General features: G+C 42.3%; 1 protein-coding gene across 5 annotated transcripts in view; it reads left to right on the plus strand.

The window, feature by feature from the left end:
- The window catches only part of ZNF131 (zinc finger protein 131), a 23,905-nt gene extending 8,821 nt beyond the window's left edge, over positions 1-15,084 (plus strand). For 3 of the 5 annotated variants that reach the window (XM_036411133.2, XM_036411131.2, XM_036411132.2), the window contains exons 5-7: positions 5,690-6,372; positions 12,575-12,705; positions 13,271-15,084. In XM_036411133.2, the coding sequence (XP_036267026.1) occupies positions 5,690-6,372; positions 12,575-12,705; positions 13,271-13,963 (1,507 nt within the window). In that variant the 3' untranslated portion in view covers positions 13,964-15,084. Of the gene's footprint in view, positions 1-5,689; positions 6,373-12,574; positions 12,706-13,270 lie in introns of those variants that run through there. The other 2 variants (XM_045571594.1, XM_036411137.2) reach the window with 2 other exon arrangements.
- The last annotated feature ends 3,629 nt before the right edge of the window (positions 15,085-18,713 follow it).

Here is an 18,713-nt window from a genome sequence, read left to right on the forward strand (position 1 = left end):
CCATATCAACTGATGTTTTCAAATTAAGAATATTTAAGGATTTATAAAATTCTGGATTCCAATTTGTTCTTTCCCTCTTACTTGATTTCTTTTTTTTTTTTTTTTTTTTTTTTTAAATATATTTTTTATTGATTTTATACAGAGAGGAAGGGAGGGAGATAGAGAGCTAGAAACATCGATGAGAGAGAGTTATCGATCAGCTGCCTCTTGCATACCCCCTACTGGGGATATGCCCGCTACCTTGACCGGAATCGAACCCGGGTCCCTTCAGTCCCCAAGCCGACGCTCTATCCATTGAGCCAAACCGGTCCCGGCTTACTTGATTTCTTGTCCTTATGTAAAAACTGCTAAGGTTAACTAAAGTGGCATCTTTTGCATTAGTAAGGAGTAGGTTGCTTTTAAGGAATTCTCTGTAAACTGTCGCATTGAATTCAAGTTGTTAATTTGTACCAAGTCTTATTCTAAAAAAGGTATGGCTTACAAAAATTAACATAGTACTCTTTAAAAGTGAGGAAATTAGTGAAAATAAAATAGGCCAGGTATGGGTGATAATTAGTGAAGTCAGACATATGGTGACCAAAGTATATGCTTGTTAGTTGAACCAAATCTAGCTTTGAGTTCTGAAACACCAAGTGTAAAAAAAAAAAGGAAAAACTACTCTGTCTTTCAGTATTCATGGTTATAATATGAGAACAAGTTAATTGCTTAGGAGTAATTCCTGGTATTAAAACACATAATTTCTCATAGGAAGTATTAAAACATTTACTGACATAATGAATGAAGATTTCATCGTCTTCCACAATGAATGGTGGTGGTGTAATATAGTGAGTCAGAGCAAGTGCTTAGCAATATCCCAGCTCTGCCACCGTGTGTGTGGCTTTAATGAAGTTAGCCTCCTGTCAGCAGTGCACTTCCTTATCTGTCAAATGAGGATGATAATGATACTTTCTGCATAGGATTATTTGTGAGAGTTAAATGAATTGAATGCATGTAAAGTGCTTAGCCTGGTGTCTGGCACATAATACTTTAAGATGTAAATACTTGCCAAAGCTGGTTTGGCTCAATGGTAGAGCATCGGTCTGCAGACTGAAAGGTCCCAGGTTCGATTCCAGTCAAGGGCATGTACATTGGTTGTGGGCACATCCCCGGTGGGGGGTGTGCAAGAGGCAGCTGGTGGATGTTTCTCTCTCATCGACGTTTCTAGCTCTCTATCTCTTTCCCTTCCTCTATGTAGAAAAAAATCAATAAAATATATTTTTAAAAAAAATGTAATTACTCTCCATGCTCTGTTCCTTATGATGATCCTCAGTGTAGGTCATTGGCATAACATTAAATGGCAATTTGGGCAAAATAATTTAGTCTAGTTCACTGGTGTGGTTTAGTCATAAGTTATAATTTAGAATAACTCCAAAAAATAGTAATTTATAAATAGAATTTCTTCTAATGAGCTTTGAATTAGTTTGATGACAGCTCAAGATTAAACTTTTCTGATCAGAGGGTAATATGTATATATTCTCTGATGCCTACTGTCTGGCACATAGATATGCAGTAAATATTTGAATGGTTGGATAGATGCATGCATACTGATTAAAACAGATCAGTACTCTCCTTCGGAGTACTAGGTAGCAAAATGGAAGTGAGTTTATTAGGTCGTATCTTTTCAAAGTGGGGATAGACTAGAGGTATGTACAGGGTGTCCCAAAAAACTGTCTGTATACTTTGAATAATAATTATTATTATTATTATTATTATTATTTTTAATATATTTTATTGATTTTACACAGAGAGGAATTGAGAGGGACAGAGAGTTAGAAACGTCGATGAGAGAGAAACATCCACCAGCTGCCTCTTGCACACCCCCCACTGGGGATGTGCCCGCAGCCAAGGTACATGCCCTTGACCAGAATCGAACCCGGGACCTTTCAGTCCGCAGGCCGACGCTCTATCCACTAAGCCAAACCGGTCCCGGCTGAATAATTATTAATTTCACTGTGTTAAATCTGAAAAGAAAGAAACATCAATTGAGCTATTAGCTCAATGTGTGTATACATTTTGGGACACCCTGTATATGGATGGGGCAATACCAAATTTGTGGTTAAAACTAGATGAGCATCTTCATTAAGAAATGTGTGTCTGTGCAGTGCCTTTGCGGTAATGGCAGTGAGTAACATCTCGCTGCAGGAACAGCCCTTGGCAGCAGAGCAGTGGGATGCATTCTAGGTTGGATTTGGGAGGCATTTACTTAGTTCTTATGTGAGTCCTGGGAGATGCCGGTAAGAACAACTGGGCACAGCCATTTTTCTAGTCCTGGTTAAGAACCTTTTAGAGGATTTACTACAGACTGGGGTCCTTATAGTATCGATAATTACAATCATCAGTGCTTGTCAGTGTAAAACACTAACGTGTGGAATTGTTTCTTGAACCAGTGAGGCATGCAGTATACTCCGAAGGTTTTTTTGATAATAGGAAAATAACTATTACATATTTGGCTATTTATAATAATAACATTTAAGAATAAAAGTTAATTTTAGCTCTGCCTGTGTGGTTCAGTGGTTGGGCATCAACCCATGAACCAGAAGTTCACATTGATTCCTGGTCAGGGCACATGCCCGGTTACCTGCTCAGTCCCCAGCAGGGGGCATGCAGGAGGCAGCTGATCAATGATTCTCCCTCATCATTGATAGTTCTATCTCTCCCTCTCCCTTCCTCTCTGAAATCAATAAAAACATTTTTAAAGATAAGTAAAAATTAATTTATTTATAATTAAATCAACTGGTTAAGGTAGCTCTTTATTGAGAAGGTTATTGTATAACTTATTCAGATACAGAAGGTGTATAAGGTGTTCTTTTCACAGTTGTAGTATGCAAGTATTTTTTAATGCTACTGAAAAAATACCAGGACCTTATTTTGCTTTGCTGGAATTGCATCATTATTTAAATGAGAAGGTCCCTGTTCTTTGGTAGGAAACAACATTTGCCTTATAGATTTTTCCTCCCCAAGCTGTTGAGGTATAATTTACATATAATCCACACATTTTGAGTATAGAGTTTGAATTTTGTTGGTTGTGTACAATGGCATAACCACCACCACAGATAAGACAAAGGAGCATGTCCATCACCCTAAGTTTTCTCACGACTCTGCAGTGGACCTTGGCCCCCAGCCCCAGGCAACCACTGTGGTTTTATCTTGGTTAGAATGTCATATAAATGGACTCTTACATTGCGTAGTCCTTTGTGTTTGACCATTTTCACTTAGCATTATGTTTTAGAGATAATCCATGCTGTGGTATCACTGTTCCATTTTTTTAAAATATATTTTATTAATTTTTACAGAGAGGAAGGGAGAGGGATAGAGAGTTAGAAACATTGATGAGAGAAAAACATCAATCAGCTGCCTCCTGCACACTCCCTATTGGGTATGTGCCTGCTCTTGGGTACACGCTCTTGATTAGAATCGAACCTGGGACCCTTGAGTTCGTAGGCCAACGCTCTATCCACAGCCAAACCAGTTAGGGCACTGTTCTATTTTATTGCTCAGTTCTGTTCCAATTGTATGGATCTGCCACCTGTTGATGGACATTTAGGTTGTTTCTAGTTTTTAGCTTTTACAAATAAAGTGGCTGTGAATGTTCTTTCTGTACATTCTTTGGATATATGCTTTTATTTCTCTCAGGAAAGACCCAGGAATGAAATAACTAGGTTGTATGATTTATGTGTTTAAATTTTTTAAAACACCAAAGTGTTTGCCATTTTACATCCCAGCCTGCAGGGTTGAGAATTTAGTTGCTAACACTTGATATGGTGAAGCCTTTTCATTTTAGCTGCCCTCATAGGTATACAGTGGCTTCAATTTGCATTTCCATAATGGCTAATGATGTCAAGCATTTTTTACCTGCTACTTTGCCATCTGTTTATCTTTTGGTGAGGTGTCTATTTACATCTTTCGCCCATTTTAAAAATTGGGTTATTGGTAAGAGCAGTGAAGAGTCTGAGATTCATTCCTATCTGCAGGCTGAGTTTTACAGATGCTGCAGAAGACATGAGACTCCTGAGTCATGGAGAAGGGACTTTATTTCTCATAGTATAAGCTTGATGTCTATACAAGTTTTCTTACCCTTAGAGCCAGGTTCCGCAGGGTGACACAGTGACCTAGGTGTGTGCTGGACTCCCGATGCTTGGTGTCACAGTTGAGGACTCTTATAGCGAGCTGCCAGCAAACTTGCCTGACCTTTGCCCAGAGGGTCCGTTATCTTCAGTCCACTTGCCAGAGTGAACCTGCCCTCCTCTGGAGGAAGGCGAGCTCTGTCTTCTAAGACTATTTACTGTACAAACAACCTTGAAAGATAGTCCAGAACAAGAGGCTGCCAGCGTGCTTGTTTACAGGACACGAGAAACATAAAAGGTCCATGAGAGATGTCTCCCGCAGTGCCCTCATTTCTATGTACTTCAGCTTCATGAGCATACCTCTCCCTGACCACTCTGATTAATCTGACCAGTAGGGGCTGCTACCTAATCCATTCTTCTCTTCTCACACTGGGCTTAATGAAGACAACTACCAACAGAACTCCAAACAGCAGGATGTGGCCACCCTGTAGTGCTGAGCTTAACCAGGCCCCATTCCCTAAGGTCCTGGACTCAGCCACCTGAACAGTCCCTACAAGCCAGGTGGCTTTCTCTTTACTGGGCTGTGTGCAGGGCCGCCTGCCCTTCATCCCAGAGGGACATCTCTGTATGGGGCAGTAAGCTAAGCTTTCCTCTGTACCTGAGGGAGCCACTGTCTGTCTTCTCATACGGTTGACTTTACTGCAAACATCCTTGACAAGATAGTCCAGAGCACAGCCTTCCGTTCCTAAGATGTGCAGAAATAGACTAATGAAGCATCTTCTAATGTGTCTCCTACTGTGTTCATTAAGTTGTGAGACTCTTTACATCCTCTATACAGGACCTTTGACAAATGTGTTTGCAGGTGTTCCTTGCCTTTCTCTTAACAGTGTAGTTCAAAGAGCACAAGTTTTTAATTTTCATGAAATCCATTTTGCCAATTTTTGCTATTGAGGTTTTTCCTTTTTGTGTGCTATTTAAGAAACATTTCACTAATCCAGTGTTACAGAGATTTTCTTCTGCTTGTAGAAGTTTTGGGTTTCACATTCCATTTTTAATTTTTTTTTATGTATGATACAAGAACATGAGTCAGGCTTATTTTATCATTATTGTTTTAAAATACAGTTTATTGATTTTTTCAGTGAGAAAGGGAGAGGGATAGAGAGTTAGAAACATCAATGAGAGAGAAACATCAATCAGCTGCCTCCTGCACACTTCCAATTGGGGATGTGCCCACAACCAAGGTACATGCCCTTGGAATGGAACCTGGGACCTTTCAGTTTGCAGGCTGGCGCTCTATCGACTGAGCCAAATCGGTTAGGGCAAGTCAAGCTTATTTTAAGTCAGTTGGTAGTGAATGTGGGTCTGTTTCTATTCCATTCATCTTCTGTGTCCTTTCCGCCAGTATCACTGGTCTTAACTTATTACAACTTTACAGTAAGTCTTGGAATCAGGTAGGATACACCCTCCAACTTTGTTTCTGCCTCTCCACATACATTTTATTACCAGCTTATCAGGTTTTTTTTAAAAAAGCTTATACTAGGATTTTGATCTTACTGATTTTTAAATTCATGCGTTATGTATTCCAGGAACAAAGAGAACTCCGCTCCACTAGAGGACAGCAGCACAGGAAAAAATGAGGCCAAGAAAAGGAAGATCGCAGAAACTTCTAATGTTATCACTGAGTCGTTGCCATCCGTGGAATCAGAACCGGTTGAAATTGAGGTGGAGATTGCCGAAGGCACGATCGAGGTGGAAGACGAGGGCATGGAGACATTGGAGGACGTGGCTTCTGCCAAGCAGTCCATCAAGTACATTCAGAGCACAGGGTCCTCCGACGACTCGGCGCTGGCACTGTTGGCAGACATTACCAGCAAGTACCGTCAAGGTGATAGGAAAGGGCAGCTTAACGAAGAAGGCTGTGCATCTGACCTCACAAGCAAACAGGTAGAAGGTATTGAAATTGTGGAACTTCAGCTGTCACATGTGAAGGACTTGTTCCATTGTGAGAAATGTAACCGTTCATTTAAATTGTTTTACCATTTTAAGGAGCACATGAAATCACACTCCACTGAGAGTTTCAAGTGTGAAATATGCAATAAAAGGTATCTGCGGGAGAGCGCGTGGAAACAGCACCTCAATTGTTACCACCTTGAGGAAGGTGGGGTCAGTAAGAAGCAAAGAACTGGGAAAAAAATTCACATATGTCAGTACTGTGAGAAACAGTTTGACCACTTTGGACATTTTAAAGAGCATCTTCGAAAACATACAGGTAATTAATTAGCACATACCTTATGTTAAAAGTCTATTTTCTCCAAATCGCTTCAAGTCTAAATGTCTAAGTCCTTTTTTATTGGTACCATGGAAACCATCTCTCGTATCTTATAATATGCAGACTGTCTTTATAATAATAGTTTGTTGAAATATTGATGCTTTAAAAGCAAAATCAATATTAACTTTGGAAGTGATCATCACTCTTGCACCTTGCCAATTTTTATATATATTTTAAAAAATATGTAAATTACAGTTGGTAATTATTTCCTAAGGGTCATAAATTATGAAATTTTACTTATAGTGAAACTTCACTGTTACTCTTTTTGCATTTCCTGTCTTATGTTACCACATTACATAGATGAATGCACTTATAAACAACCCTGGGCGTGTTTGTGCCTTCACGACATCGGGCCCTCTGTTTTGGCCTGGCAGGTAGACAGACAGCACAGGTCCCTCTCCCTCCCACCTCTCCATGGACAAGGAGGGACATTATGCTGTGAGCCAGGCTTGAGGGAGAGTCCCAGGGAGCCTGCCTCCAACCCCTTCGCCTGTTTTTTCCCTGCGGATTCTCCACCTTGTTCCCACTCCCCAGGTGTTCTTTGTTACATCTCCTGAGCCAGACACAGGAACTAGCTCTGATGGCTTCTACTTGGGGAGTCCCTAAACCCACAGCAGCAAAGGTGCGAGGGACGGCAGCTGCTGCAGTGTACTAAGTGCCAGACGTCTGGACACTTGTTGCCACATCCTCCTACGTGATGTTACACTGTTAACACCGAATGCAGGACTGTATCCACACTGTTCAGAATCTTTCTCTTCAGTACTGGAATTCAGACAACTTTGGATGAAATTTTTTCATAGATCCTTCACTTTTTAGAATTGCTCGCTACTTGAAACAGAAACCTGATAGATTCAAATAATTTGGTTTTCCTCACTATTTAGATTTTTGGTGTTAATACTCAGAAACGGAATAAATGCAGATAGCAAGGGAATCTCTTAGTATAGATTTAAGAGGAGTTTCTCTTTTTCCTTAAAATTAACATTCAGTATTTTATATTAGTTTTAGGTGTGCAGCATGAATGCAATTAGACATTTACATAATTTACAAAGTGACTCCCTCCCCAGTAAGTAATAGAACTCACTTTATGACATACGTAGTTAGTACAATATTATTGAGTACTAGAGGTCTCACACACAAAGTTCATTCAAGAGTAGGTCTTAGCAGCCCCGGCTGCCTCAGGACCCACCCCCCACCCACTGGTATTTCCAGAAGGTCGCTCTGCCGTCCAATCTGATTAGCATATTAGCTCTTTATTATGTAGGATGTTCCTTATGCTGTGTTTTACTTCCCTGTGACTATTTTGTAACTGCCAATGTGTACTTCTCAACCCCTTCACCTTTCTCACTCAGTCCCCCAGTCCCTAATTATTAGCTTCGTTGTTTATCTATTTCTTTTAGTTTGTTTTTTGTTTTTTTAGATTCAACGCATGAGTGAAATCATATGGTATTTGTCTTTCTCTGTCTAACTTAATTTCATTTAGCATAATACCCTCTAGGTCCATCCTTGTTGTTGCAAATGGTAAGAATTCATTCTTTATGGCCGAATAATGCTCCATTGTATATGTGTACCACAGCTTTTTTATCCAATTGTCCATTGATACGCACTTAGGTTGCTTCCATAGCTTGACTTGTAAATAATATTGGCTCCGTGTGTACTTAAAAAGAATGTATATTCTGCTTTGGGGTGAAATGCTCGAAAATATCAATTAAATCCATCTGGTCTAATGTGTCATTTAATGCTGCTGTTTCCTTGTTGATTTTTAGTCTGGAAGATCTGTCAATTGATGTCAGTGGGTGTGGAAGTCTCCTAACTATGGCTGTGTTACTGTCGATCTCTCCCTTCATGTGCATCAAGATTTGCTTTATATGTGTTGGTGCTCCAATGTGGGTGCATACATGTTTACATACATGTTGTTTTGGGCCTTTTATCATTATGTAATCTCTTTGTCTCTTTTTATAGCCTTTGTTTTAAAATCTGTTTTGTCTTAAGTATTGCTACCCACCTTTTTGTTTCCATTTCCATAAAATATCTTTTTTTTTTTTCCTCTTTTTTTTTTTTCCAGTCTGTATGTGTTTTTGATCTGAAGTGGGTCTCTTATAGATAGCATATATATGGGTCTTGTTTTCTTATCCATTCACCTACCCTATGTCTTTTGATTGGAGCATTTAGTCTATTTACATTTAAAGTGGTTATCATTAGATACATAGTTATTGCCATTTTATTATTCATATTCTTAAAGAGGCCCAATTGACATTTCTTATAATACTGGGTTGGTGGTGATGAACTCCTTTAACTTTTTCTTGACTGGAATAAAAGGCTTTATTTAAGGTACGCTAATTTGGTTAACAGGTATTTATGAAGTCTTTTTTTGGGAAATGCTTATTTTCAAACATTATATGTATATACCTGTTGCATATTTGGAAACATCAATAGCTATTGGTTTTTTAAATAACATTCTTCTATTTTAATGGTCTACTGATGAACATTTTTGTGGTAACTGCAGTTGTGTAGGAAAAGGATTAACATACCAAAAGCGCATTAAATTAGCATGTAAACGTTACTTGGTAACTAGCATGTTTTGAGAGGGGGTTTCCAGTGCTGCAACAGGTCATAACGCGTGTAATTTCCCGATAGTGTGAAAGTTGAAGCAATTGTCTCCTTTGCTGAAAACATTACTTGTGACTTTCCTGTTTGAAAGTAAGACAGCTCGGGCCTTTGGGGAGTTTTAAAATGTGCTTTCCAAGTCCTGCACTTTGTGTTTTGGGTAGGATGTAGAGCAAAAAGACCTTGTTGGATGCCTTTGTCTTTTGTTCACAATGATGTGCAATAATTTATTTAACTTAAGTAGCTGTTACAAATTATAAAACCAGTTGCCCATTGGAGAAACAGTTTAAAGTTTGTGCATAAAGCAAACTGAACTTTGTTGCCTTTTTAACCTCAACTATTGCACTAATAGTGGCAAGATGTAGATGTGATCAGTGAGCTAGTGAATTGGAGAGCAGTGCAAGTAAACAGGATTAATTGTGCTGATGTTCATAAAGAATGGATCTTTTCCCCCCTCTTAAACCAAGTGTAAAAATAGGGAAACAATCCTTGTCCTGTTTTCTACCCTCAAAATATACATCATGCACCCCTCCCCCAGTTTCATATTTTGCATGTTTTTATTAGTTTAGTGATTTCGTTTCTTATATATTCTTAAAGTATGCACTGTACTCTATGACTTTGACTACTCATCCTCTGAATTATTTTGTTTCCATTCGGAAAATAGTAATGAAAATGCCAACCTGGTAGGTCATGGGAGTAACAGTGCAGCAGCAGACTAAGTGCTGGTAGGGTAAGCCCAGAGTCGGTGGGAATGCCTACCTGGCTGTGTCTATGACGGAGGAGACAAGGTGGCTTCACAGAGGCGCGCCCTACGGTGACTCCCCGGGAACGGAGTTAGCAGGAGAGGAGCGTCCCAGCGTAACGCAACAAAGCCACACAGGCCCAGTGGAAAGTGAGGCAGCCACTCGCTCCGAGCGCTGGTAGCAGGGTATTGTGGCTCGAGGATTGGGTCCCAATGATGGGAAGCCAGAAGATGCAGCTGAACGTTGGGACGGCTGACCCAGGGCATGCACTTGGGCATCATGGTGGTGGGCCAGTGAGTGGAAAAGAGGTAGTGATGGAGGTGAAGCTGAGGTCATGGAGGTATTTTCTGCTGTAAAGGAGCTCCAGCTCCAGTTTAAAGAAGTGTAAGCCAGAAAGAGGTCTGTTCAGGTTTATGCTTTAGACTCTAAAGTTTAGAGAGAGGCTTGCCTGGATGGGTGAGATGGGTGAAACCTACTAGGTCCAATTAGGAAGCTTTTGGAGTCAGTGGAACAAGAGTGAGGGACTGAACACAGGCAGAAATGGTGGGAAAGGTGTGGGAGTGGACGTAAATAGGCAGAATCCACAGGATTGGTGCCGGGCTAGATGTGGGAGTGACGGGGGGTGGCTCCAGCTTTGTGCTTTGGCTGTGTGGTTGGAGGTCATTCACTCAGGAAAATGCAGGGCGTTAGCACTCTGGAGGGGAGGGGACATCAGCTCGGCACACCTTGGGACACAGTGTGAGAGAACCCAGAGAAGACCCCTAACCGTGTTCCAGCGATGGTCTCCCACTTTCCTCGAGGTGGTGCATGGGCACAGGAAGGACGTGGGTCTGGGAGTCAGAACTAGATTCCTCTCTGGTCCTGGCCTTCGCCACCGGGAGGCCCTTGGCTGACCACTATCTCTGGGCCTCTCCTTGTCTCTGAAAATAAGGGTAACGATGCCTACTTTCCAGGCTTTGGCACTCTGACGGCTGTATCCCACACAGCCGAAGTATAATTAATCTGTTGCTATTTTTAGATGTGACTGGGCTTATTAGAACTGGTGTCTTAAATACCAAAGCTCAGGTGACCTGCTCTGTAAAGTGAACCTCTCTCCTACTTCAGTGGGTCTCTCCGGAAGTCACAGCTGCCATCCTTTTCTTACTTATCCTTCCAGGTACATTTTTTGCATTTTCAAGTCACCGCAGAGAGATGCACACAGAGCTCTTAGCTCCTAAGGGAACAGGAGCATGTGGTAATGTGTGTGCTCTTCAGTTTATCCTAACAGTTTAAACACAGGGGGCGGGGTCAGTCTCTCATGGTTTTTGCTGTGGCTGCAGGGCATTCAGTATGGTTTCCGCCCCACTCCTTGATGCATACTAGAATGTTTCTAGTCTGCTGTTACACACTGTGCAGCACTGACTACTTGTACATATACCTTTGTGTACATGTTTAAGTAATTTAATTTACTGATTTTAGAGAAAGAGGGTAGGGGGGAGAGAGAGAGAGAAAGAGAGAGAGAAACACTGATTTGTTATTCCACTTACTTGCGCATTTCCTTGGTTGATTTGTATGTGCCCTGACTCGGGATCAAATCCACAACATTTGCGTAGCAGGATGACTCTCTAACCATCTGACTTCCCAGCCAAGGCCTCAAGTAATGTACTTTTTTAGAGATGAGCTCTGAATCCCACAACTTCACTCTATCTTTTAGAGTTTAGACTGTTCCATCTGTCACTCCCACCTCTCCTCTCCTTTTCCAGATAGGTAATGTCTCTCTTTCCGCTCGCTGGCTTGTCCCCTCTAGCCACTTCTCTTCTCTCCCAAGCCCTCTGCACGGACTGTCACTGACCTGCCTCGCTCGGTGCCTCTTCCCGCTGTATCTGCTTTCCATCACACACACACTCACGCCATTCTTACTGGAGCCCAGCTGTCCCCTAGTTTTCCTCCCTACGTCTCTGTCCGCTGTGGCGCTGATGACTGACTACCCTCCTGAACGTGCTTAGATTCCCTCAGTGTGCTTTGCTTCTGCTCCTGCTTGCTCTGTTTGCATTTCCTTTGCGGCCTTATCAACCTGCAGTCTTAACCTGGCATTTCATTGCGTTCTGTCCTGGATTCTGTTACCACGTAACATGCCGCGAGCTTCATCCACATCAGGGTTTTTATCGCCACCTCATGTAACTGCTAATCTGTGTACTGCTCCACCTCTAACTGGCTCCAGATTTGACTGTACAACTGTCTGCACCTCAGACTCAACAGACACAAGACTGAGCTCACGGTGTTTCCCAGCACAGCCCGCTCCACCCCTGTCTGCACTTCTCTGCTCTCTGTCCCGGTTGCTGGTCTAAGCCAGATACCTCCCTCTTTACTCCTCACCCACCGTGCTCTGCCTGGAATAAACTTCCTTTTTCCTTCTCTCACTCCATTCCAGGCAGAACTGATCCCTCTCCTCTCTGCTTCTGCATACATTTCCCACGGCCCCCTTGTCCGTAACAGGCCTTCTGTGGTGCAGCGTGTGTTCGTTTCCAGGTCTTTCTCCTTCGTGAAGCTTTAAAAAACAAGGACTATTTCTCTGTCCTCATCCCACAATGAGCACGTGGTCTGGCGCGCTCAGGAAATGCCTGTGGAGCGGACAGTGACACGTTTCCCCAAAATAGAGACTAATCTTAATTTTAATCTAAGGGAAGATAGATAATTTTTAAGAAGTGCAAAATTATGGAACAGAACTTAGATCTACATTTTACCAAAAGAATCAACTTCTATTCGCTGTTTCTATTTTTCTTAATTTGTCAGTATAACTTTTTCTATTCTAACAGGTGAAAAACCTTTCGAATGTCCAAACTGTCATGAACGCTTTGCTAGAAATAGCACCCTCAAATGTCACCTGACCGCGTGCCAAACTGGAGTGGGGGCAAAAAAGGGAAGAAAGAAGCTTTACGAGTGTCAGGTATGTGCCGGTGTGTCCTGTCCGCAGCAGTCTGTGTTTGAAGTCGGTGAGGCCGAGAGCGGACGGTGTGGAAGGACGTGAGAGTCAGGAACATCATTGTCTTACTTTTTATGAGGGGGTTACATTAGTGATTTCTACCGAACCCTGGATGGCACCACTGCCCACAAGCTGTGTTCTAACTAGCAAGTTGTCTGAAACAGGAGTGGGCCAGGGAGAGCCATGCCATCATGGGTTTTCCCCTGGTGAATGTATATTTACCGCAAATATGCATTGCTCTAAATTTCTTTGTTATGGGAGAAATTATAATGTTGTTACTTTGTATTAGAATTTATATGACATTTAAACAATGAAAGCACAATCAAAATGTTTTCCAAAATGTATTTAATTTGTTAGCTACATCAGCTAAAAGACCAGATAAAAGAATTATGAAGTCCCTTTGACCATATATTACAAATAACATATTCAGAAAAATATTTTAATGCTTTCCTTACAGAGAATAAATGAATCCATATTCTCTGTAGTGTGAATAGAAATATTGTTAACACCAGATATTTGGTTATTTCAGGTCTGTAACAGTGTGTTTAACAGCTGGGACCAGTTCAAAGATCACTTGGTAATACACACTGGAGATAAGCCCAACCATTGTACTTTATGTGACTTGTGGTTCATGCAAGGAAATGAATTAAGACGGCATCTCAGCGATACTCACAACATCACGGAGCGTCTGGTAACCGAGGAAGTTCTTTCCGTGGAAACGCGAGTGCAGACAGAGCCGGTGACGTCCATGACGATCATCGAACAGGTGGGGAAGGTGCACGTGCTGCCGCTGCTGCAGGTCCAGGTGGACTCCGCCCAGGTGACCGTGGAGCAGGTCCACCCGGATCTGCTCCAGGACGGCCAGGTGCCCGACTCCCACATGACCGAGCTGCCGGAGCAGGTGCAGGTGAGCTACCTGGAAGTGGGTCGGATTCAGACGGAAGAAGGAACTGAAGTCCACGTGGAGGAGCTGCATGTGGAGCGGCTCAGCCAGGTGCCCCTGGAGGTCCACACTGAGCTGCTCCAGGCGGGCTTGGATCAGGTGTCCCCTGACATCATGAAGCCGGAAGAGCGGGAGCCCAGCCAGGAAGATGAAGCCGAGGCGGCCGCGGAAGACCAGGGCGATGCCGAGGATTCAGAGACCAAACCAACAGAGGAAGATTCCCCCGCGGAAAGCGCAGGCACAGAACAGAATGCCGAGGCCAGTTTTAGGATGAAATAACGAACGTATTTTTAAACGTACGTGTTGGGCTTTTGAACTGATGATGTGGGTGGGGCAGTGTGACTGTCCTTGAGCTGACAGACAAGCGGACCAAAGTTCAACTCTTCCTTGTTGTGCTCAACTGTCTCTATTGAAACGAACAGATTTCCCTCCCACGTAATGCCCAGAGGAGGGACGTTGCCCATGGCGGATGGGAAGTTTTGGGAAGTATATTTCTGGAAACTTTAAATGGATTATATTCTTATACATAGTTGGGTACGAACGTATCTATTTTCATTGTGGCGAGGGCCCTCCCTTCTCTTTCCCAGGTTGTGTTCTTCCTCGTAGAGTCAAACAGAATCATTGGAATACAAGTGGGTATTCTAATGCATGCTAGAAAAACGAATCCATAGGAAACGGGCCGCATGAAGAAAAGTGCGTTGTTACTGTGCAGTTACGTCGTGGCTTCTGGCTTCCTTTAGTTTGAGCGCGTTCTTGTCTACCCGATAGTCCCATCTCTGCAACAGAAATGTCCAGAATGTAAAAAAGATCAACACCCACGTGCCTTTCAAAACCAACCGAACTTCTCTAAAGCACCTCTGGTTCTCTCAGAGTTTGTGTTGTGAGGAGCGATGTAGATGATGCTCTGTAGGACTTTATCTTTTTGTTTCTAGTGACAACTACCGGTTCTTTTTCACGGAAGTTAGGTTGAGAAATTTCATTTAATGGCAGCTGAAGGGCCAATTTCAATTGGGAAAATTCATTTATATCTGGTACCCTTTTTTTTTTTGAAGAAAAATTGCACTAGTATTTTACCACCAGATTAAAAAAGATGAGCATCATTTAAAAATTAATGTATTTAAAATAAAGTACAGAGGAAAACATGTATATAATATATCAGGCTTTGTTTTGAATGAATCTTTCCCCCGATCCTTAATGTAAAGATCTTGTGCTATAACTTTTAAAGCCATACAAATAAGAGTGCTAAACTGTGGACTTCAAAGTAGGTGTGTAAATATTTTTAATCAGTATTACTTGGAAAATAAAATATAACAACCACATAAACCAATATGCTATTTTCTTTACCTGTTAAATATTGGGAGATATTTACATTTTTAAAGTAAACTTTAAAATTAAGTGTTCGTGACTCTTTATTTTTTTAATTACCAGTGTGGAAGTTGGTTTGTGGTCAGAGATGTTTTCTCATCTGTATTAACATGACTTTATGTACCAATATTAACATGATTGACACATGAATTGAGATATAAAAGTCTCAGGACACACCTCCAACCCTCAAAAACCAGTTTAAAAGAAAGGAAGGAGGAAGAGGTTGATATTTGCAGTTAGTAAACAATGGGCACAAAATTCAGGTTCTGTTCTGTTTGGCGTTTTTATTTTTTCTTTGAAGACAGGAAATGCTGACGAAATAAATTGAAATCACATTGAATTTTCAATTTGTCTAAGAATGTCCATGTTTCTGAGTTAGTTGTAGTTTTGAAAAAATCCCAGACAAATAATGGTCTCAAGTACACACATTCCTAGTGAATTTTGAATACTGAAAATAGCCCAGGTTGTGCCCTTAAGCCAAGGTATGAAACAAGGTTTATTTTTAAACACTTTCAAAAGTTCTGACCACAAGGTGGAGATCAGGGATAGAAGCCCAACGAAGTTAGAATTATGATTTGCGTTTTCAGATTTGCCAAGGTCTCTCAAGGTGGATTTGAGGGGCAGGTACAGTTCCTTTTACTTTTCCAAGAAGGTATGTCAGTGTTCTCCAGATACCAGCAACTTGGCTTAACCTCTGTAACAACCTAATATTGCTTTGCAGTTTGCAAAGCACTTTTACACATGACACAGCTCCTAAAGCTTCCCGGTACTGAACTGGGTATTTCGTTGCTCCCACTTGACGCCTGCTAAGGTTTTCGGCTGGGTCTGCAGTGTACCAGCCACTGGTCAACCGAAGGGGCCTCTTCCATCTCCCATCCTCCACTCTTCCAACAGCAGTTCTTCGATGCTCTGCTCACACTCACTGGGTGTCCATCAATTCATTCAGACACTACTGAGCAGAGACTCCCCAAGCTGTGATCACAGGCCTGCCCCACTTCAGACACCAAGACAGCCACACTTCACTGGCCAACTACAAATGGAGGACTTTCTCAGGCTCGGTCACTCGCTAGAATGACTCCAGAAAGCACGGATAACAATAGTTTTATTATAAAGGCTAGGACCTAGGAACAGCCAAACGGAAGAGGTGTGCAGGGTGGGGAGCAGTGAGGGGAGGTGGACAGCTTCCTGGCGCCTCACCCTCCCAGCAGGTGTTCAACCTGGAAGCTCCCTCGACCTTGTTCGCCAGAGGTCTATCACGTGAACATGATGGAGTAAACCATGGCCCGGTGTTTATTGAGCCATCCTGCCTCTTGTCCTTCCCAGGGATCTTGGGGTACGGCTGATGGATCTAGCCCTCTAATCTGGGGGCAACCGAGGCCGAGTCCCCTTGTTAGCATAAGCTCAGGTTTGGGGCAAAGGGGCTTGTTAGGAATATAATTGAGAAAATTCCTAGGGTTTTAGGAGCTCAGTGCCAGAAACCAGGGACCAAGACCAAATTTTTATTTTTTTTATTTTTGGTTTCAGAGAGAAAGGAAGTGGGAGAGAGAATCATCAATGATGCGAGAATCATTGATTGGCTGCCTTCTGCACACTTCCCACTGAGGATCAAGCCCGTAACCCAGCCATGCGGCCTTAACCAGAATTGAACCCAGGACCCTTCAGTCGCAAGCTGATGATCTGCCCACTGAGCCAAACCGGCTGGGGCCCAAATATTTTTTTATTACACCACCCTTACCAAGTGAGATTCAAAGGAAAAGTAAACTGAACTCTAATCTAGCAATCTCAGTATGTATAAAACCAGAAGGCTCTTACTATAGTCTGACTAGTTTAGGAAAGCTGCCATCCTATATTAGGGGGAATACTTTTTTAATACATTTTTATTGGTTTTAGAGAGAAAGGAAGAGAGAGAGAAACATGAATGATGAGAAACAATCATTGATCAGCTGCCTCCTGCACGCCCCCTACTGGGGATCAAGCCCGCAACCCGGTATGTGCCCTTGACCAGAATCGAACCTAGGACCCTTCAGTCTGCAGGCTGACGATGCTCTATCCACTGAGCCAAACCAGCTAGGGCTGAAGTAGGAATATTTTTATGGTGATGGCAATGCCCACACCACATTCAATCTGGAAGTAAAGATTTCAGGATTAAAAGGGTCTGTGAGGTCTAGACTAATTGTCCACTTTATACTTTAAGTCAACAGTAGAGACTGAGGCTAAATGCAGATAAAAGTCAACCAGGAAATCAAGTGGATTTTATTTTTAATTTCTTTATTGATTAAGGTATCGCATATTTGTCCTCAACCCCCCATTCCAATCCCCCACCTCACCCCCTCATGTCCCTACCCCCTATTGCCCTGGACCACTGGTTAGGCTAATATGTACATAAGTCCTTTGGTTGATCTCTCCCTTTTATTCCCACCCTCCCTCTGAGGTCCAACAGTCTGACCCTTGGCTCCTTATCTCTGGGTCTGTTCTTGTTCATCAGTCTATGTTGTTCACCATTTCCCCTAGATGAGTGAGATCATGTCCTACTGGAAATATACTTCTAAGAATCAAAAATGAGACAAGCAAAAATCATGCTGAAAGGCATATGAATCAGTCTGTAGTGAGTTTCTTTGTGGGCCACCAGTTCTTTTGAGACCCAATTTCAATGTCAAACAGTTCCTTATGTGTACTTGTCAGCAATGATATTTCAGTTCTGGATGGTGGGCAAATGGTGGTAATGCAGGCCCAACCCTCTCTGGTTTGGTCCTGGGCAACCTGCAGTGTCAAGTGGATTTTAATGCATATCTTCAGTTTAATAGTGTTGATGGTTCTAAACAAATGACCAGACGGTCATGGTGTTCACATGGAAATAGTGTTTTATTACTGTCACAGCAAAAATTGCAAGAAAATGCCTGACCTTAAAAGTCAGGCTGAATCTGTGGGAGAAAATGTAATAGCTTTGCCGTCATGAGGGTAATACTGACCTCCATGCTGTGACATCAGGAGATGGGGACGTAGGCGGCCTGTTTTTCCTGTGTGATGTGCCCAGCTGTGCTGCAGCGCTGACAAAACTTGTCACAAAGGATTCAGATGAGAAGCAGCATGAATCAAAACTATCAAAACCTCACAAGCACCACTTGGTGGGATCCTTTATAATTGGTGGCCTGAAGTACGTGGCTTTAAACAGTGGATGTGAGGCCAACATTGTTCATCATAAATGCATTCTGACTTTACAGGGTGCCTGAAAACTGCCCCTGCCCCGTGTCCTATAAGCGTTACTTCATTCATTGTGTTGACACGTTAAGTAGGAAGGCAGCCTGTGAATTCCATGGTTTTTTTTTTCTCCCGAACTTTGCTGTAACCTAATATAACATGCTTCTTTAAATGAAGCAAGGCCCATCCACCTTGATATTTGTACTAAGATACAGCCTAGGAATTAAAGTTTTCACTGTAACATAATAGCATCATTTGTGAGTCACTTATTCTATGTCAAGCGAATTGCAGTTAATGGCCTCAATGACCTCCTGAGGTAGATGTAAAAGGAGGAACCTGAGGGAAGGGGGAGGTGAGAAATGGCTAGGGAATAGTAGGGCCAATGTTGGAAACCAGGGAGCTAGCTTAGCTGACTCCTCTGGTTGAAATGCACTCTCCCCCATCCCCACCCCACCCCTCTGTGAGA

This window comes from Pipistrellus kuhlii, unplaced genomic scaffold, assembly GCF_014108245.1.
Source record: "Pipistrellus kuhlii isolate mPipKuh1 unplaced genomic scaffold, mPipKuh1.p scaffold_m20_p_4, whole genome shotgun sequence".
Lineage (NCBI taxonomy): Eukaryota > Metazoa > Chordata > Mammalia > Chiroptera > Vespertilionidae > Pipistrellus > Pipistrellus kuhlii.